General features: G+C 42.4%; 1 protein-coding gene across 2 annotated transcripts in view; it reads right to left on the bottom strand.

The window, feature by feature from the left end:
- The window catches only part of Prim2 (DNA primase subunit 2), a 198,658-nt gene that overhangs the window by 75,158 nt on the left and 103,019 nt on the right, over window positions 1-20,481 (bottom strand). For both annotated transcript variants that reach the window (XM_032900882.1, XM_032900883.1), the window contains exon 8: window positions 2,402-2,469. In XM_032900882.1, coding sequence (XP_032756773.1) covers window positions 2,402-2,469 — 68 coding nt within the window. The remainder of the gene's footprint in view (window positions 1-2,401; window positions 2,470-20,481) is intronic.

A 20,481-nucleotide genomic window follows, 5' to 3' on the forward strand; every position in this document is an offset into this window, starting at 1 on the left:
AGGGTAATAGCTAAAGCCAAGGACATAATCACATCTGGTGGGGGTAGGAACTACATCAGAGAGAAAGGCATGAGTTAAGGAAACCGGAGAACAAGCTAGTGAAGTAAGAGACACTTTGAAGATACAATCAAAAGATTTAGAAGGGTCAGAGAGTGGAGATTGAACAACATACTCAAACTTGAGGTCTGGGTTTCTTGACCCACGAGTGTAGCTCAGGGATGTGAAACAAACGTGTATAGGATGAATGTTACTGGGCACCAGAAGCACTCGTCTGAATCACACTCACACCCTTGCCGCACAAAATCAATGACATGGAAAAATGAAAGCCGCTGACCCCGGAGAACAAAGGAAAGAAGAAGGCAGTGGAAAAGATGAAAAATAATAATTTCTGAATGACAATATCTGAGTGACAAGGGAGAAGGGAAAGCTTAGGGACAGAGAGGGAGCACAGGGTAAGAACACTGGCTGCTTTTGCATAGGACCAGGGTTCAGCGACCAACAGGGAGGTGCACAACCCTGGTGCTCCAGGTCCAGGGCATCTGATACCTCCCTGACCTCCTCCCACACTGCAAGAACATGGTGCACACACGTACAGACATGCAGTATACTCACAAAATAAAGTAACCAAATCTTTAAAAACTTAAAAACTAGAAACCCTGAAGAGAAACAACATTTTTGACTATGTTAAGCCTTGTAAATATAAGAAGGCTAAATAAAAAGATTGAGAGAAGGACTTGGAGCAAATATAAGAGTTACAATGTTTATACTTTAAATACTTGAGATCAAATAAAGTCAGGAGATGTTATCAATAATTGAGCAAAGAATACAGACTGTTCATCTCACCCTAAAGCAGAAATGGGTAATAAAGTGTCGAAAAGCCATTCTTCATGGAACTGAGGAGCGTGTGGCCACGGTAGCCTCTTTATGACTGACCGATTTGTCCTGTTCTGCCGCCTTCAAGATTACAGTGGCCTGGGTCATCACGTGTGTGCAATACAAGAATGTGAGTAGAGGAACATTTGAAAAGAAATACATACATTCTGAAATCTTTAAAGTGGTCGATACGCTTCAAGAAAGTAATTCTGCTTCTGAAAAACTATTCTAAGGAACTGAGAATCTAAAATACAGATAAAGATAAAGGCTTACATAAGACAAAATGACTAAGCTAAGGCCATTTTGTCCTGACTTTGCTTTGTGCCTGCCTTCTCAACCCTCCACCCCTCAACAGCACATTTGCCTTGGCAATACTTTTGGGACTGCCATGACCCTGGCCATGGTCCAGATATTTTAACCAAGATAACAAGTTTAAACATAAAACTAACACTAAGAAGAAGCATAAATCATAAACGTCCACTGATGTGGCTTCGCCTTTAAAAATGCCATACGTACCCCTGAGCTGGGGCACCAGCACACTCTTCGTCTGGTCATTAATAAAAGGATCATACTTTAATTGACTGAACCAGCATGGTTGTCATTAACTATCCCAATCTATCACTTCAATGGCATCATTACTGCAGGCAAGAAAACTGGAGATGACCTCCATGTCTTCAGTACATTGATAAATACACTATAACGCAACTGTAAAAGAAAATCCCATGCGATCACTAAAAATGATGTGTTACGAATCATTTCAATAAAGTGACAAGTCTTGTGTTTGTGGTAAGTAGGAAAAAGTAAATTTAATAAACCATCGTTTCAATACTAGCATTATAAAAGCATAGAGGAATGGAATAGTATTTGCAATAGTAATGGCATTTTTCATTTCCTTATACTTTGATTGTTTTATAAATACTGAAGCTATATTCTGTTTATATTCAGGAACAAGCCTCATCCATTCATCAACTCCAAATCAAAGTATTCCTTGGCTTTGTGCTTTAGATTTATCCTGAAGTTGGTCATCTCTACTCAGTCTGACTTGAATGTCAAAATTTAATAACAAATGCCAGTTTATTTTATTATAAGATAACTAAATCTTTATAAACTTAAAGATTAGAAACCATAAAGAGAAACAGTATTTTTGACTATGTAAGTCTTGTAAATATAAGTAGGCTAAATAAAAATGTAGAGAGAAGGACTTGTAGCAAATATAAGAGTTACAGTGTTTATACTTTAAATACCCGAGATCAAATAAAATCAGGAGATGCTATAAATGTATGAATAGTTATACATGTATGGGTGTATGTAGCTATATGCATAGTTATAGATATAGTATAGATCTATAAATAGTATAAATGTATAAACAAATAGCTTATACATTCTTATTGAGTGAACCTGTTTGGCATCCTAAAGTCAAAGAGAGCCAAGTATTCAAGTTGATTAACAGAATTCAAGCAAATAAAAGTAAGCACCCTGAAAGTGATTTAGCACTGAGAAGTGTGACAAGGCGTTGCCTTTCCGTTACCTGAGGTGGCTGAGCAGAGGCTGAAGTCGTTCATCGGACTGCACAGCAGGCAGGGACCTGGCTGTTAGCTGAAATCAGAGAAAAGGGTCAGAAGGACAACGCTCTAGGCAAACAGGGCTGCTGAAGGAACACTAAGGCAGGGAGGCAGCCCAGGAGACCAGGCACAAATACACGGGAACACTTCCATATTAAATCAAGTGCTTAATCATGAATTCATCGGGATTGAATAATAACATGTTTCCAGCACTCAGCAGGCTGAGGCAGGACGGTGGAGAAGCAAAACAAAAGCCAAAGTTAACTACACTGTCGTGAGGACAGAAATTTAGTTACTGGGCTTCAAATCTCATCTCTTCAAATGAGAGAAAGGAATATAAGAGAAGAGTCCCACCATCTGAGTTTGTGCAAGAGCCTCTACTCACAAGCACGCTATCTCTGAGAGAGCGCTATACATTAAAATGTATAAGAAGCTTTCCAGAATGATACTAAGACAAGGAGAGGAACTGTCAGTTATGGCTAAGTAATCAGGAAATCAGAATACATACTGACTCCCCCATAATTTCCATAATTTTAACAACCATGTTACTGTAAAAACCCCAGAATACCTTCTAAGACTCAAACCAACTAAAAGTATTTAACGCTGAAATGCAACCTCAAATTAATCTAGGAGAGCAGAACTGAACGCCACAGCTGTACAATAAATGCCATGCACCAAACCAACAACAGTTGGCCTGGTGTATTTATAGCCACAGGAACTGAGACTTCCCCTAGGAAGTAAAGACACTCATCCATCCAGAGCATGTGAAATAGACTCAAAACAACAAAATGCGATAAATCTCCTCTGGATTTAATTCTCAAAGGAAAAGTAACGGCCTACAAGACATCCCTCAGTATTTATTATCCATAGCGTCCTCACTCCGCTGATCTCAGGAAAGATTTCCCAAAAACAGAAAACAACTTATCAAACTGATGCTTCATACTATATAAATAAAGATAGAGCTAAATTTAAAATATTCTAATGTAGGTCTTAGGGTTGGAGCTATAAGTTAGTGGCAGAACAATTTCATAAACAAACAAAGGAACAAACAACATAATTTAATCACATGATGACTAGCAGACGTTCTGGGTTTCACCTAAGTCAACACATCCACTGGTTATGAATTTAAAACACTAGACTGTGACACAATAAGATGCTGTGATTTTAGCAAAAGCAGCTCTTTAGGGCTCAGGAAAAATGCTGTCTCCTGTGTCACCACCAGAAAGGTTATCGAAGTCATCAGATTTTATAAGCAAACCTTCAGCCCGTCTTATGGAGTCCTTAATGCCAAATCCCTCTGCAAAATATCACTTTCACTGTTAGAGATTCCATGTCTCAGAACCAGAGCTGTTCTCTAAGAAGACGTAATTAACCTATCCAGATGTTCTAAAAGCCAGTTCTCTGAGAACAGAGCAGACGGGCTGGACTTCTCCACGCACCCGTCAGTTTCCACAGCATCCTAATTAAAGCATCTCTTTAGATGGAAGCAGACACTCTCCACCACAGTTCTGCCTGGCAGCTGCTCACTGCCTCTAGTCCTTCCTCCCTGCCATCCTCCAGCACTTTTCCCTGAACTATTAACTCGTCTCCGCTCTCTACCGCGCCTGCTGCCTGCTTAGCTCCTTTCCTGATTTAGCCCTGACTAGAAGACTGAGGTTTTCAAATTAAGAGTTAATTTCTTCCCTAATTAAAATCAGTGAAGACTTCTCTTTCAGGCTCTCAGGTTAAAGTTACAATGATCTTACATCCAACATTTACGAACTTTTCACTTGGGACCACACTAGTGAAACTCTCAGCTGAGACCCAGGCAGCTACACCAGGCAGAGCAGCAGGGCCCCAGGTAGCAAGCTGCCTGCTGCAGTGGCTCCAGTTTCCAGAGCTCGGTGACTCAGTTTTGAGCCCCTCTACCACCAACTTACTCTTTACTTATTTATTTATTTTAATTATTATTGGTTATTTTATTTTACATTTCAAATGTTATGCCCTTTCCCAGTTTCCCCTCTATTAACCCCTTCTCCCACCCCCTCCTCCTGCTTCTATGAGGGTGCTCCCCCAGCCACCACCCTCCTACCTCCCTGGCCCTCCTACCTCCCTGTCCCTCCTACCTCCCTGCCCTGACATTCCCCTACACTGGGGCATCGAGCCGTCACAGGACCAAGGCCTCCCCTCCCACCAACTTACTTCTCAGTCTGAATACTAGAACGGGTGACAACAATCTGGTTGTCAACCTGATACATCTGGGAAGAGGAAGCCTCAAGAGAAGAAAGGCCTCTATCCACCTGACCATGGGCATGCCGGGGGGAGCACTTTCTTGATTGCCACTGTGGTTAGGAGAAGGGAGCAGAACATGGGCCAGAGGGAGCCAGGCAGTGAGAGGAGCCTCCATGGTGTCCTATTTGAGTCCCTGCCCTAACTGACCGTAAGTTGCTTTAGCCATGGTCGTTGTTTTCTAAGTGACACTCTCTCCCTTTCCTCAGTCCTCAGGACGTTTTGAAGCAATGACAGTCTGTTAACTTTGGGTGACTCCTGGAGTGTCTTCCTGTTCTGTACACATCTGCATCTGAAATACTTAGGACAAGGGAAGACAAGCTGTTCTTCCAGCAGAGAAAGGTGCCGCAGAGAGCGGGCTTAAACAGCAGCAAGGAGAGCAATTAACGAGCATAGTGTGTCAGGGATTCAAGATCAATATCCACACTATGGCTGACACAGGCATGAGCAGGAGAATACGAAGGAAGCACAGGCCACACAACTCTGTAACCGAAAGACATGGAGGGCGTCCAGGAAAGGAGGCAGGGGGCAGGTGTACTAATGCTAACGGCAAAGCATGGGCTACACTGCCTTTCAGAACTGGTCTGGTGGCCAAAAAGTCACGGCACTCGGGAGGGTGATGCAGGAAAATGGAGAGCTCATGACCAGTGTGGCATACACGGGACCTGTCCTCAAAGCCACCAATCAGTCAGCCAGATTAAAGGAGAATTCAGATGTTTGAAGACAAAATTGAGAAAAGATGATTAGGCGATTAAGAGCGCCGGATGCTCGTTGCAGAGCATCCAGGCTCAGGTGCCAGCATCCACATGGTGGCTCACTATGTAATGCCAGTTCTGGGCAGTCTGATCTTCACGGGCACTACATGCATGTGATGCACATACATGCATACAGACAAAAATTCATAAACATACAAACAAACACATAAAAGTATCTTGAAGAGACCCAAGTGTGATATGGACCTATATAGTCCAGTAAAGGTTATGGACCTATAGTCCAGTAAAGGTTATAGGGCTAAAGAAATGTAAAGCTTACCAGAAAGTAAGCTGCAGCTCAGGCCATGGCCTGCCTACGCTTCCCAACCGGGGGTGTAAAACTGTACAACTCCCACTGAGACCTCACTACCATTGCTACAGCCATGGCTAAAATCACTATAGCCAGTGATACATTCATACATACATACATACATACATACATACATTAACAAGAGAAAGGTGTTCACTTATTTTTTATATAAGTTTTAAATAAAATGAAGACTTCAGAATTAAGAGTCGAAGAGAAACCTGCCTATGTTCATGGATAGTAGTTTCACTGGAAGAGAAGAAGGAATCTAATGACAACGACCGGGGGAGGGGCTTGTAGATTCTTCACTGTGTCCCGGGTCTTCAGAAATACATTCCTTTTCTGTGGGGAAGAGGTGGGTTGCACAGTGTGATAGCTTTATGGCCTGCTCCAGGGGAGAAAGGGCAAGGAGTTGGTGAGTCACCTTCCTGCCTCGGTGGCCTCCCTACAGGTGGCTTTGGAGTAGTGCTCTGGCAGGGTCCCGGAAATCATTCTCGCTGATCACCAAAGTCTACTCTGCATATGCAATGGGAGGTTAGGTATCTGCTGTCCTTAGCAAATGGAATAATGAAAGAAACTGAATTACTTCCTCTAATAGACTTAAAAGTTTTGTAACACAAATTAAAAGCAATTACATTTGTTAGTGGGAATACACTAGCTCCATTTGGGGCTGAAGCTAAATAAGTTAATTCTATTTTGTTTAAAAAAAAAAAATCTGAGTAAGCCACTTTGCCTGCAACACCGAAGCTCACAAATGCTCTGAAAAGTGCTTTGTTGTCAGCCAGTGACTTGCAGCACTTGCAGAAGACCTCAGTTGGGCTCCAAGCATCCACAAGGAAGCTCACGACTGCCTGTAATTCCAGTGCCACAGGATCTGACACTTCCTTCTAGCCTCTGAGGATATCACACATGCATGTGGTGCAAGTACACATATGCAGGCACTTACAAACACACAAACATGCAGCCACTCACACACATGGACACGTGCAGGTACTCACAAACACACATGGACACACACACACATGCAGGCATCCATACACACACACAAGGACACACATGCAGGCACTCACGCATACACATGAACATACTCATGGACATATACACAGGCACACACACACCTGCACACACATGTAGACACACACACACACACACACACACACACACACACACACACACACACATGCACAAGGAAATAAAGTCATTTCTCTACAGAATTTTCAAGGGGCCCAGAAGGAGCCTATAGAAAACAATATTTTATGACTTTTTCAGAAGATAGGCATGAAAAGAGGGACCATGATTAAATGAAGAGGAAACATGGTCAAATGTAGAGAATGGATCTTAAAGAGACAGCAGATGCTTCCCAAAGGTGCTTCAGTCCGTTGACAATGAAGAGCAGAGTGGCTCACTCTGAAACAATAAATCCCCTCTCTGAACTCCTCACCCAGCACTGGTGAAATTAAAACACATAAAAATGACGAGAGAATACGGCTCACTTGGGAAATATTGCTTGGTTGTGTTCCCTGGTGGTTTCACCCTCTACCAGTTACCTCTGCTTTCTTATAAAACTCACGCGATATGAAAATGTCTGACGTCACAGGTGTGCCTCTGAGGTGGACCGTGCAGAGCCAGGCACTGCCGGGCACTGAACACTGATTACTAAATGAGCAGAGCGGAGTCCTACCACTGAGACAACAGAGGCAGCTCTGTGTCTTTATAAAAGATAAGAAGAATCAGATTTAGATGTTTAAATAAGAAAGGAGAAAGTGTTTATCAAACATCACATGCTCCTCCCGGCACAGATCTAGGGTGGCCATATGCATCCTGTAATTCCCTGTGGTACCAACTCAAAATCTGTCCTACTAAATTAAAGATCCACATATTACGCTTTGCACATATCTTAAAGGACAAAGGAGTCACTGTTCATTTTCTGAAAACAAAAGGCGACAATTCTCCGAGCAGACCTCACAGTCACAGGAAGATGCTGGGTTAGACGAGGCAGGCTGCTCAGTAGAGCTATCGTTTTTTATTACTGGGACCAAAGCAGATGTCAAAGAAAATTAACTTTTACAAGCAGCTGCTCTTTTAACTTCATTGATTTTAACAACAGAGTCCTGCGTCCTTCTGAACTACTTCTCTCGTAACAGCAACGGTGGCTCCCAATCACCAGGCCTGCACCAGGAACATCTCAGTTCTATTTCTACTTTCTCCTGTGGCCAAGTTTGCTCGCCCAGCTCCTAATCTCCCTGGACAGGTCAGACTGCTCCTTGCTAATCATAACACCTAGTGCTCGAACGCCCCGAGAACATGATGCTTTCCATGATGCTCTAGAACAATTATCTCACGGCATCAGCGTTACCATCAGTCTGTGGCTCTCCTGCAAACTGCCCTTCCTGCTGCCCACCAATGTGACTTTCAGTACAAACGTCCCAAAACTGCCAAGGGAACTTGCTGTGCAAAACAGGCTCCATCTGCGTTCTAAACACGCCGAGTCGTTTGACTTCCAAAGAATATTAAGCATTGCAGAGGTGACAGGATGCTTCCCGTTCAAGGGGCTGGCTGACTGGGGGACATGGACACAGACATTCCAGCTCAGTTCTGATGACGGTCAGGGTACTCTGGACACTTCACCATGCTGCTATCATTTACACACATAAAATATAAAACTAAGTGGAGTGAGAAAGGGCGTGAGAGATAGAGACCAGAGAGGGCACACATGGGTCATTTAATTTCCCCTCAAAAAAAATCTTGTGGCTTTGAGAGTACCTTCACAGTTTAGGCTCAAAATTCTTTAGCTCTAGACAGACAGTCTCACATGAACTGACAGACTTTCTCCTCCGCTTCTGCCTCCTTCCCTCTCCTCCTTTCTTCAGTCTTGGAGAGTAAGCCCAGGGCCTGGAATTTGCTAGACAGGACCTGAGCTGCTAAGTCTTACAATCGGTCTCCCAGCCTCCATCTTCACAACGAGCCTCTCAGGAACAAAAAGAAATCTAGTAGGGGTTGGGGATTTAGCTCAGGGGCAGAGCGCTTGCCTAGGAAGCGCAAGGCCCTGGGTTCAGTCCCCAGCTCCGGAAAAAAAAAAAAAAAAACCAAGAAAAAGAAATCTAGTAAATGAGACTCCCAACATTCCACTGGTCACGTCAAAGCTGGAGCCTGAACGGTTTGGTGACCTCTTAGGAGACGTTCCTTACGGAAGGACAGAACCACGTAAGGAAGGATTTTTTCCACATTTAGGACACTCCCCACATGGTCGGATCACCAACCGATCACCCACTGTCTCGGAGGCAGCACACTCGTCAGCCCCGTCATTCCAAACGACAAGTTCTCTTCAGTCTACTATCACTCGTCCTACTCAGATGAAATATGCGCTGCTTCTGGACACCTCTGGGTGGGGACAGTGCCACCATGGTGGTTTGCAGACTGACTCTCTCGGATATCCTGCACATCTTACTGTTTTTTTTTTTTTTTTTAAAAAAAAAAAACCGGCTGATATTTTCACTCTCCCTGATGATACGCTTGGGCTGGATGGTGGCTGGGATGTCTCTGGACATCTGACTCGTACTCACTGCAACTACTAAGAGATGAAGCTAACATTTGCTTCAGCCAAAAATCTTTATATTCAAAGACACTACAAGCCATTTAGGTTTCTAGATGCTGCCTCACTTAACAACTCTGTGAAACAGTTACTGGAGTACTAAAATCCCTTCTTACTGTATTTTCAATCACCACATGCCCTTTAAAGTATCTGTACCTAGCCTAAATATAGATTCGTTATTTTTTCTGCACAATCCAGGAAAAAGCAATGCCCTCCTGGGTTTTGCAGAACGGAACCATTCCTTAAGCAGGGATCTTAAGCTAAAGTGTTTTAGATGGAAGTCGTTCACAAAGCCTCCTAAACAACCACACGGATCATACTCCGTGCAGCGGAGACACCAACTGTCTCTACTGACTTCTAGCAAATGCCTAAAAGGCTTCCCAGAGAACAGTGGTCTTCACAGCGCTTGCCTTTCATGCTCTCTAAGTAGCTTACTCAACAGTTCTTTAATCCCGCTGAGTGGGTGTCTTATTCAAACAAGTTGTCTAAGTTGCCACTGCCCTGACACTCTTCCGTGCAGCGCACTATGCTTGTGATGTTTAACCCTCTCTATGTGGCCCATACGTAGCACGTTCTTTATTATGAGATCTGGAACTAACATCAAAGGAGCCACCGTCATATTTAATTACCAAAGTAAAGGGACAGAGAAGAGATAAACACTCTCTGTGTAAACACACACTTTGTTTGTTTGCTTGTTTTTGCAAGAGTTCCACTAATCCTTGGAAGTGAGGCCAGACAATGGAGAATGAGCCCAGCTGGTGGGTAAGATTTGTGTGAATGCTTTGGAAGTGGCCATTCTATAAAGCACAGTCCTTAGGAACGCACCTGAAATAGTGGGGAGCCTGAAGGTGACTAAAAACAATCAAAAAGGAAACAGAGAAGCTCCCATTTCCCCTACAGCAGAAACCTCAAACCACTGCTCCCTCCAAATATGCAAATCCAGGACTTGGTCCACATGCCTGAGGACAGAGCCCAGTGTGCCTGGGCATGTCACTGGCTCAGTGCTTGCTTCTCTATGCAGACACAGATATTGTCAGGCTGCCTGTCAGAATCTATGTGCTTCAGGGTCACTGAAAGATAACTGGTCACAAAAATAAAGTTAGAGGACAGTAGACAAAGGACAGCCAACATCGACATCGACACACACACACACACACACACACACACACACACACACACACGACACTTGTACTGACACACGTGTATACATTCAATAGTCAAATGAAGAGAGAAAAGTTACTGTACTGGGCTGAAGACACACCATCTGGACTTTGCACCCCAATGCTATCATGCACCTTTAAATAAGACAGACTTTCGAAAGGGCCTTATTTCATCAAAATTTAGAGGCAAGAGTCTTTTGATCTGACTGAAGAAATGTGAAGAAACTGCATGTTTTGAATGTTTCAATAAACATATGTGGATTGACAGAATCCCTTCCTTCCCCATTTCGTTCCTCATCTTTTTATCTTGAAAGTAAAATACTTGAAATTGTTATGGTTTCAGATTTCAGTTTTAGCATTCTGCAATATTAAACAGATTTTTATCAAACTTGAAATCTTCAAGTTTCTGAGTAATGACGTCATATTTTAAAAGTCCTATAGTTTGAAGTAAGTAGCAACCGAAACCCACGCACTGTTCTCCCTTTCTAAACTCCAGAAGTCTGTGATGGCGTAGTCTCTTCAATAACAGACTGCAGCTTTTGAACATACTGCATTCACACCAACGCATGAGCTCAGGGCCACTGGAAGCCATTATGTAAATCAAAGAGAAAAGTAGGTATTTTTTTATTATCTCTTGTTTGCAGATTATGACCTTTTTCTATTTTTATGTCTAAAAAATCCAGGGAAGGAGGACGGGAGGGAGGGAGGGAGGGAGGGAGGGAGGGAGGGAAGGAGGGGACGAGGGTTAGTCTGAATCCTTACCTGCTACCTTAAGCATTACAAAATAATAACAATAATGTAGCTATTATAACAATATACCACTGTTCTACTAACCCAAGTTATTAACTCCTATCTAGACGGTGGGATGAAGCAGACCTTGCACATTACTGTTGGCAGCATGTATGTGAATTCTGGATGTCTGTGGCATATTCTATACTTACCTCACGAGCCATGGCATAAAATCAAGAAACAGGGACAAAGAAAACAAGTTGAGAGTTATGCTTCCTTAGGAATAACCATTTAGTTGTTTCATATTTGTAAAACCTCGTCTGAGACCAAAATAGCTGGTCGAGGCTTTAAAAGACCTTGGCACACATTGACTGATACTTCCCAAAGACATTATTTCATACCTTCTGGCATGCGCGGTTTGATGGTGTCTGATGGATAACCACAAGACAAAGGGCAAATCTGAGCAACTGCATCCTTTATATCTGGTATTTCCATGATTTATTACAGATTGATAGAAAAGAAAAAGAGAACCAAAACCCAGAGGCAATGTTAGTTCCAAGAGATCTTACCCATAATACAGAGAAAAGTCCCAAAATTTGTATTTTGAAGCACTTACTATTTATCCCTAAGTCTACCATACTACAATTAAGAAAAATTTTGCATCTTACATTTTTTTTTTTTTATGTTTTGCTTCCTCTGATAACATATTTTGAACAAATGAATCAGAAGATCCCCAGGACAAAAAAAAGCGCAAAACCAACCACTCAAGTTTGCTTCTTGTTGCTATGATAAACATAATGACAAAGCAACCTGAGGGAAGAAAGGATTACTTAAACTTCCAGGTCAAATCCATCACTGAAGAAGTCAGGTCAGAAGTTCAAGGAGCTGGAGCTGAGGCCATGAAGGAGGCCGTAGCTTGCTGGTCCTTCTCAACTAACTTTCTTATCCAACTCAAGAGAGCCTGCCTAGGAATAGTGGAGGGAAAGCAAGCATCGATCAAGACAATGTCCTACAGACAAGGCCACAAAGTAATCCTGCAATCCATCCACTGAGACTCCGTCAGATGACTCTAGACTGAATACAACTGACAGACAAAGCTAACTAGGGCACCAACTAAAGCTCGACCTTTCTTCCTCTACCACATACAGCTCTTGGTTTATGCATTTTAATCAAACACAAGAGACCAGCATAAAGTTGAGTGTGTTCTACTAAGATATTACAATAATGTTGTGTGAAATATCAAACACTTCACAAAATTTTACCACAAGATTTTCTACCAAGAACAGCTATTTGCCACTGAGATATTTTTCATAAAAAGCATTGGGCTGCATGTGGTAGGACATTTAATCTCTGCATGTGGGAGTCAGTGGCATCTCAGTGAGCTACAGAAAACTAGTCTATGCAGCCAGTTCCGGGCAGCCAGGTCTACGCAGTATGCCCTTGTCTCAAAACACAAACATATTTATAGATAGAAGATAGATAGATAGATAGATAGATAGATAGATAGATAGATAGATAGACAGACAGACAGACAGACAGACAGACAGAAGTAAATAGATAGGACCGACAGACAGACAGCCTAATAGTAAACATTTGTAATTAAAGGAACACCATCGTAGGCATACAAGCAGCAAAGGGCTTAAGGAAACTTTTTGGAGCAACAGACTGACTTGTCAGGACACTTTAGAAGTGAAAGCTGCCATTCTGTGCAAGCCAAGAATGAATACACCATTCAGTAACACAACCAAGAGCAGAGCTGGAAGAGAAGGTGAGGCACTCAGCTCAGCCTGAACTGCCGTCACACATGCAGGCAGAATATCTACCTGGGCTCATGAAGTCAAACCAAAACTCCGATCAGTATCAGGGAAGTCTGCAGGCTTTCAGGCTTTAGCATGAATTCTATGCAGAAAACCAGTGTGATCCAGTGACCTCCTGAAGCCTTGGTGCTCCTTCATACTGTCAGCATCAACTGACAAGTATCCTGGTTACCCAAGTCCACAGGTACTGATACAGTGGCTGGCTTGAACACAGCTGCTAAACAGTGGCCTGACTTTCATTTGCTTTACCAATGTCCAGATGATGATGTGCCTACTGAACACATGTGGCCACCACGTTCTTGGAATGTACCCAGTCATAATGTGGTACAAAACATACACTCAATGTCAAAACTCCCACATACGGACTGTAAAATACCTACTGATTTTTGTGCACTGATATACTGAAGTAGTTTACATACTGAACTAATTAAAATACTTAAAATCAACTTCGTCCTTTACAATGTCTATGTGCATAGTAGAAAAATATAGTCTGTGTGGTATTTCTACAAAGGACAAAGGACTCCTGAACCACCAATGACTGTGACTTCTGTCCACCATACAAGCAGGACATAAATGGCAGGAACATGCCCTTTAAGAGCATGAAGAAGGAAATTAAAACATTAACCACTTGGGCGGTTGAAGTTAAAATGCAGTGGCAGGAGCTTACCTACCATGTGTAAGGACATGATTTCAACCCTCGCCAGGACCTGGGGGGCTACCCAAACTAACAGAGTTATGTCCTATTGCAAAATAAAGTATTTTGCATATGCAAATTTTAAAACATATAAGATCTAAAAAAGCATACTCCAACATGAGATCAAAGACAATAGCATACACAAGGTCCCCAAGAGTTAAGAAAGGTACATTTCTTTAGTAAAAGTAATAGCAACTTGTAAATATTCATATAAAATTATAAAACCATATATCATGATCTACCACCAGTTATGAAAAACCATAAAGACACAGCCCTTGTTACATCGATAAATACTTCATCAAACAGGATATGAATTATAAATTATGAAGCGCTAAATTATATATTATTCAGGTGATTTGTTTCACCTCAATATGCAAAATAACTGAGTCCCTCGGATGCAAAGCTGTTTACCCCAACTCAGGCTCCTTCTTGATGATCTATTCCTTCGCTATAAAAGTTGTGAGACTTTCTTGGTGCTGAGCTTCTCAAACGTCATGATATCCTGCCATGAGGTGGGTCTTCACAGTTCCTGCATGCCAATGAGGGCTCTTCGCACATGATGCCACTGCTCTTTCTTTATCCTAAGGAATCCACCACTGTCATTATCTCTGAGTATGTCCTCTCCTGCTTCAGATGGAGAGGTGCTGCTCCATGAATGCTGGGCCCACCACTTTACCATCTCTGGCTTCTGTTTTGTTTGTTTGTTTGTTGGTTGGTTGGTTGGTTGGTTGGTTGGTTGGTTGGTTGGTTGGGTGGTTGGTTGTTTGGTTGGGTGGTTGTTTGGGTGGTTGGTTGGTTGGTTGGTTGGTTGGTTGGTTGGTTGGTTGGTTGGTTGGTTGGGTGGTTGGTTGGTTGGGTGGTTGGTTGGGTGGTTGTGGGTGGGTGGTTGGTTGGTTGGTTGGGTGGGTGGGTGGGGTGGTTGGGTGGTTGGTTGGTTGTTTGGTTGTTTGGTTGGGTTGGTTGGTTGGTTGGTTGGTTGGTTGGTTGGTTGGTTGTTTGGTTGGGTGGTTGGGTGGTTGGTTGGTTGGGTGGGTGGGTGGTTCCTCAGTGTGATAGTCAGTAACTAGCTCTGCCCATAGCCAGCTTACTCGTCTGGTGTACTAAGTTCCTCACCTCAGTATATTTGTCAGAGTTACTTTGTTCGTTCTGTTCTCTACACCACTTCTGTCCTTACTGCTGAGTAACTTATGCTTGTGTGTTGAGCCCTCTGTCCTTATGACTCTGCTCCATGAGGTCTGGCACAGTAGACTCCCCTTACTCAGAGAGTGGATCTCAAGACCCTTTGTGGATCACTGAATCTACAAACAGTACTAAGCCCTACATATAATTACATGTTTACATGTATACATACATACCTATACTAGGGCTAGTACATTGGATACAATAGTAATTTTGGACTATGGCTGACTACACAAACGAAAGCCCAGGATAAGGGAGTACTATTGGTCGATGGTTGGTTGTCTGCAGTATAACACTATAGTAGTATAGCAGTGGCTATACTTCACATTTCTATATTTTGTGTGTTCGTGATCTCTAAAGATATGACCTACTGGGTTTAGAAACATGTATAAAAGTGGCCCAAATGCAAATCACTTCGAATGAATTTGAGAATGACATGCAGGATGAGTCCCAGGCACTGTTCACCAGTGAGTCTACTGTCTGACACATGCTGTCCCTATGGCAGATCGAGCCTACAAAGCCACAGAAACTGCACTAGAATAAGGCAGCCTACTGGGTTATTCAGTATACCTGCCCTCCATAGCTGGTGGCTTATACCTGTTTATATCGGTTCTTCACCTAGCAGGCTGGCATGACCCTACAGACAGACATCCATTTCTTTGGTAGTAGAGCAAGAAGTTGTTGTCTCAAGGGTACTGGAGAAAGGTCAAATCCAGGACATACAATAAAAACAGCTTAGAAAACTCTGCCTCCACCCAGGTCATACTATAACACAGGCTCAGACACCTACACAAGCGCATCCGTTCAGAACAGCCTGTCCTAGCCAGTGTTCTACTGTTGTACAGAGACACTAGACCACGGCAATTTTTATAAAAGAAAATATTTAATTGGGGCTTTCTTATAGGTTCAGAGGTTTGGTCCATTTTCATTGTGTTGGGGAGCATGGCAGGACACAGGAAGGCATGTGCTGGAGAAGTATCTGGGAGTTCTACATGTAGGTCCACACGCAGTAGGAAAAGAGAGACACTCTGGGTCTGGCTAGGGCTTCTGAAACCCCAAAGCCCACATCCAACAACACTTCCTCTAACAAGCCCACAGCTACACCAACAAAGCCACACCTCCAAATCCTTCTCAAGCACTGCCACTCCCTAATGGCCAAGCCTTCGTTTATAAGATGAGCCTATGGAGGCCAGTCCCATTCAAACCACTACACAGACAGACTTCTCATAGCCATTGCAGGAATTCCTTTGGGCCTACACTGTCCTCTCTTGCTGTTTGCCCATGGTTAATCTCATGGAGAACCCAAAAGCAAGAAGAAAGAAGCACAGACCAGCTATGTGTCCTGAATTTCAAAGCCATTCTCTCCCTGAAATGACTCCATTCCTCAGTGTCTCAACTTCCTCACCCCGTTAACATGTCAGAACTACAGAGACAGGAAAGACACATGCAGTGCCCGTCACATGCGTGCCAGCGAGCACATAACAGCATATCAGGTTCTGTTAGAGCCACGGATGGTGCTGACCCCGTGATGGTGGTGCTGACCCCACTAGAATAAAATTTTCACTGTAGCATTATCACCTCTACTTGAATCATATGATAAGGCTTCAGGGAGAAACAGTATCTTATTCGCACATTTACTGAGGTCTCAACTTATTTCAGTTCTCATTTAATCCAGTCTGCTTCTGAAAATAATCAAATTATTGGCTGAGGATTTAGTTTAATGGTAGAGCACTTGACTGGAAGTATGAGATATGAGATTCAATCCCCAGCACAAGATGGAAAAAAATAAAATTATTTATTGCTTATGGTTTTTAATAAAATACTATTTTTGCAAGTTAAATATGCTTGTGTCTCACTCTGTCTAAATATGCTGCTTATATTACCATAAAAATAAGTTTATTTCTGTCCTAGTTTCATTTCCATTTCTGTGATAAAAGAGCTTGACAAAAAGCAAAGCAGGGAAGAAAGGTTTTAGTCCTGCTCACAGCTCCACACTATAGTCAGGTACTGTGCAAAAGTCAAGGTGACTCACACAGGTCAAGAGCAGGGAGAGATGAACACATGCATGCTCACTTGCTAACTTGCTGTGCTTACCACAGCACAGCCACACCTCCTTCCTGCACACAGGGTCTCTCCTTCTGCATAACACAAGACTTCTTGGTCTTAATGGCAACTACTGTATTTACTTAACAGGAGTTGCTAGGTTTAGCTTCCCCTCAGATCCATGGTTCTCCATACACAAGCCCATTAACTTCTCTGTTCCTTGCTGGGCATCTAGCAAGGGAAACCATAATACATTCTGGTTGGATTTTCAGCAGACAAAGTGCTTTATAAATCAGAGTGTGAAGCAGTCACACACACACACACACACACACACACACACACACACACACACACACACACACACTTTTAAATATCTTACTTAAATATTTCCTGAACCATACATATTAAGTATGTAATTAGTACAGTGGGGATGCTAGAATGTTCCTTAAAGGCCATGTGCATATTGGACAAATATCCAGCTGTAAGAGACAAGAGAAGTCCCCTGTAAAACATCAATAAGAGCACAGTGGCACAGTGGGTTACACTGTAAAGTGTATCTCTCAACACTCTCCAAGGAACATCTGCAAGCTACCCATGCTTGGACAGGAGAAAGTCGTTAGAGATTGGTAAAAGTCTACAAAATAGAAGTAGTCTATAGTAACCTTCCCTGCTCCTGTTATTCCTGAGTCATTTTAACTTGGGCACTTTTCTTTTTCTAGCACACTATGACACATTAACCAAGCAATGGTGACCAATTCCCAGTGCTTGTTTTATAAAACAGACTCTGTAAATGTTCTGAGTCAGCAATCTTCAGAGAAAGCAGGAAGGGACCATGTGTGTGATATGCATAAATGCACATATGTGTGTTTGTATAGGGGGGCACAGCTACATGTACGCAGATGTGTGCATGTGAACACGTGTATGCATACACACAGAAATATGTTCTCCAGATGTGTCCATCAATCTCAATTTATTGAGGCGGAACTCTGAATGAACCCAGAGCTGACTGATTCTGACTAATCCACTGAACCAGCTTGCCCCAGACATCTCATCTCTATATCCCTAGAGCTGGGATCGCAGGGGCCAGCACATCTTTCCCACCAGTGTGTATGTGTTCTGGGTGTTGGAACTCCAGGCCCAACACCTGCAAGAAGCTTACTTTACTCCCTGAGTAAATTCCTAACGCTCAGGATTCTGTCCCAGTTTTAGGCCATTGACTAAGTGTCAGGAATGAAATGATTATCATGGGATTTAACTCATCATCTTTATTCTCAGATGGCATTATCAAAAGCACAGGGATACAGGTAACTGCTTCACGGATGGGAAATTCTCAACGATGTCAAGGAGTTTGCTCCAGTGAACACAGTAGCAAGCAGGCCAAGACCCTAGGCCAAATTTTTCAGACTCCAACTATTCATTTCTGTTTGAAATCTGTTCACTTGCAAATTTCAAGCTAAAACTAATGCATTTTACTAATTAAAAACTAAGTGATATTAGCAGAGTATCTTAATATCTATCTCATGTGTTTGTATGTGTCTAGAAATGGACATGTAAGAGTACTTCTCACTTGCTCAACTTGGTAAACTACCCACCAGACAGACAGACAGACAGACACACACACAGAGAGACAGACAGACAGACAGACAGACAGACAGACAGTATTTCATAATTTAAAGGAAAGATATGGAAAATTTTTAAACGTAGTGTAACAGCCAATCTGCTGAAATTGGGACTTGCCAAATTCAGTGACTATAACTCCCTATGCCTTAGCTTCTTTTGTAAAGTGAGAAACTCCTATACTTCATGGATGTTAATGCATACACTCTGGACTTCAAGTGTAGTAAGACATGTTTGACATCTGATATTATGAATGCTCAAGGTACCTTTTAAATAATAATTTTAAAGTGTGCTGTATACTCACCACTCGGTACTATTTATAAACAATATCTCTTTAAAATATGATTGAAAAACCTAAGAATTAAATTTCATAATTTTTCCCCAGCACTAGATTTCACTAGCCTTGAACTCCTGAACTCAGATGATGCTGGGGCCCAGATCCTCCTGCCTCTCTCAGGGAGCTTCAGGTACAGCTGCACTCCCCATCCACACTCCCAGTATGTGACATCCTCTGAGAGTGACTGACTCAGAAAATTAGTGAGTAAAACGGCTGTGCAGTTTCTTAGATAGCACTGCATTTTAAATCACACCATGTGCTCTTTAAACCACTCATCGGTACAGTCTGCATTTTTATTAAAAAAGAACGTTGGTACGCACCTGAAAATTGATCTTTCACGGCTAACTGTGCTATATTACGAATGTAATGGTGGCTACAGTATAAGCTGTTTAGAAGGCATAATGTCAAATAACATCGTACCTACATAGCTAACTGAAGCAGGTGAATAGTATCTCAAAATATCCTAGGCAGAATTTCCCTTGTAGAAATTCCTGTTCTCTCGAGTGCTTTTCTTGCAATACTTATCAGGGTCCACAGATGCTACAAGGTTTGCATCCATTAATCCTTCCTTTAGCTTCAATTCCAGCTGACCTAAAAGGGATATCTCCGTGAGGCAATGTTAAGCTCAGTGTACTTCATCATGTCGGAACATTTCTGTATAATCTGGTGCTGATACTAAATTTTTAAACCCATCATAACCTACAACCTTCAAAGACTACAATAAAACTTCACTATTTATTAGTTTTAAACTAGAAAACTTCCAAAAACTACTATAATATTTAAATTAATTTTGTGGGAGAAATGGCAAGAAGGAGCCTGTTGAATATTCTACAAATCTTGAAGACTCAGGCCAACAGAGGTAAGATTAGGTACAGGCATACACACACACACACACACACACACACACACACACACACACACACACACACACACACACACACACTGACCTGGGAGCCTGGAAAACTGACTTCCAGAAATCACAAGCAATAACTGTTCTCTTCCTCTGAACCTGACTTTGCATGTAGCACACTGAAGATTACCTCATTGCCTCAGCCTGGCTCCATGAGTGTATGCTCTGCAAGAAACAGGTTATGTCCTGCATTTAGAATATCACAAAGCATAAGAGTGTTTTTCATACATGGGGCATTCAATAAAAACGAGGGATGAAGGGAGAGAAGCAGGTGAACAGTGCCACTCCACCTGTGGACAGAGCTCAACTTTAGACAATTCTTTGTTCTGGGCTGGCCCGCTGTGTTAATATGAGACTTGTACTCAGTTACAATAATTGAAAAAGGGTAGGGAGGAGAGAGACAGAAGCCATAATACCACAGATACCATCCTTATATACAACACAGTGGAATATCACTGAGCATTACAACAGAATGGTACATTGATGCAAGGACATACATGAAAGTATGTTGCATGAATGAAGCCACAGAAGACCACACGCTCATGATCCTGAGCAAATGAAAATGGCCCCAAAGGGAAGTTTCTACAGTCAGAAAGCTGACTGATATCTGCCTAGATGCGGCAAATGGTAAAAGTGATCAG

This window comes from Rattus rattus, chromosome 4 (genome assembly GCF_011064425.1).
Source record: "Rattus rattus isolate New Zealand chromosome 4, Rrattus_CSIRO_v1, whole genome shotgun sequence".
Classification (NCBI taxonomy): domain Eukaryota; kingdom Metazoa; phylum Chordata; class Mammalia; order Rodentia; family Muridae; genus Rattus; species Rattus rattus.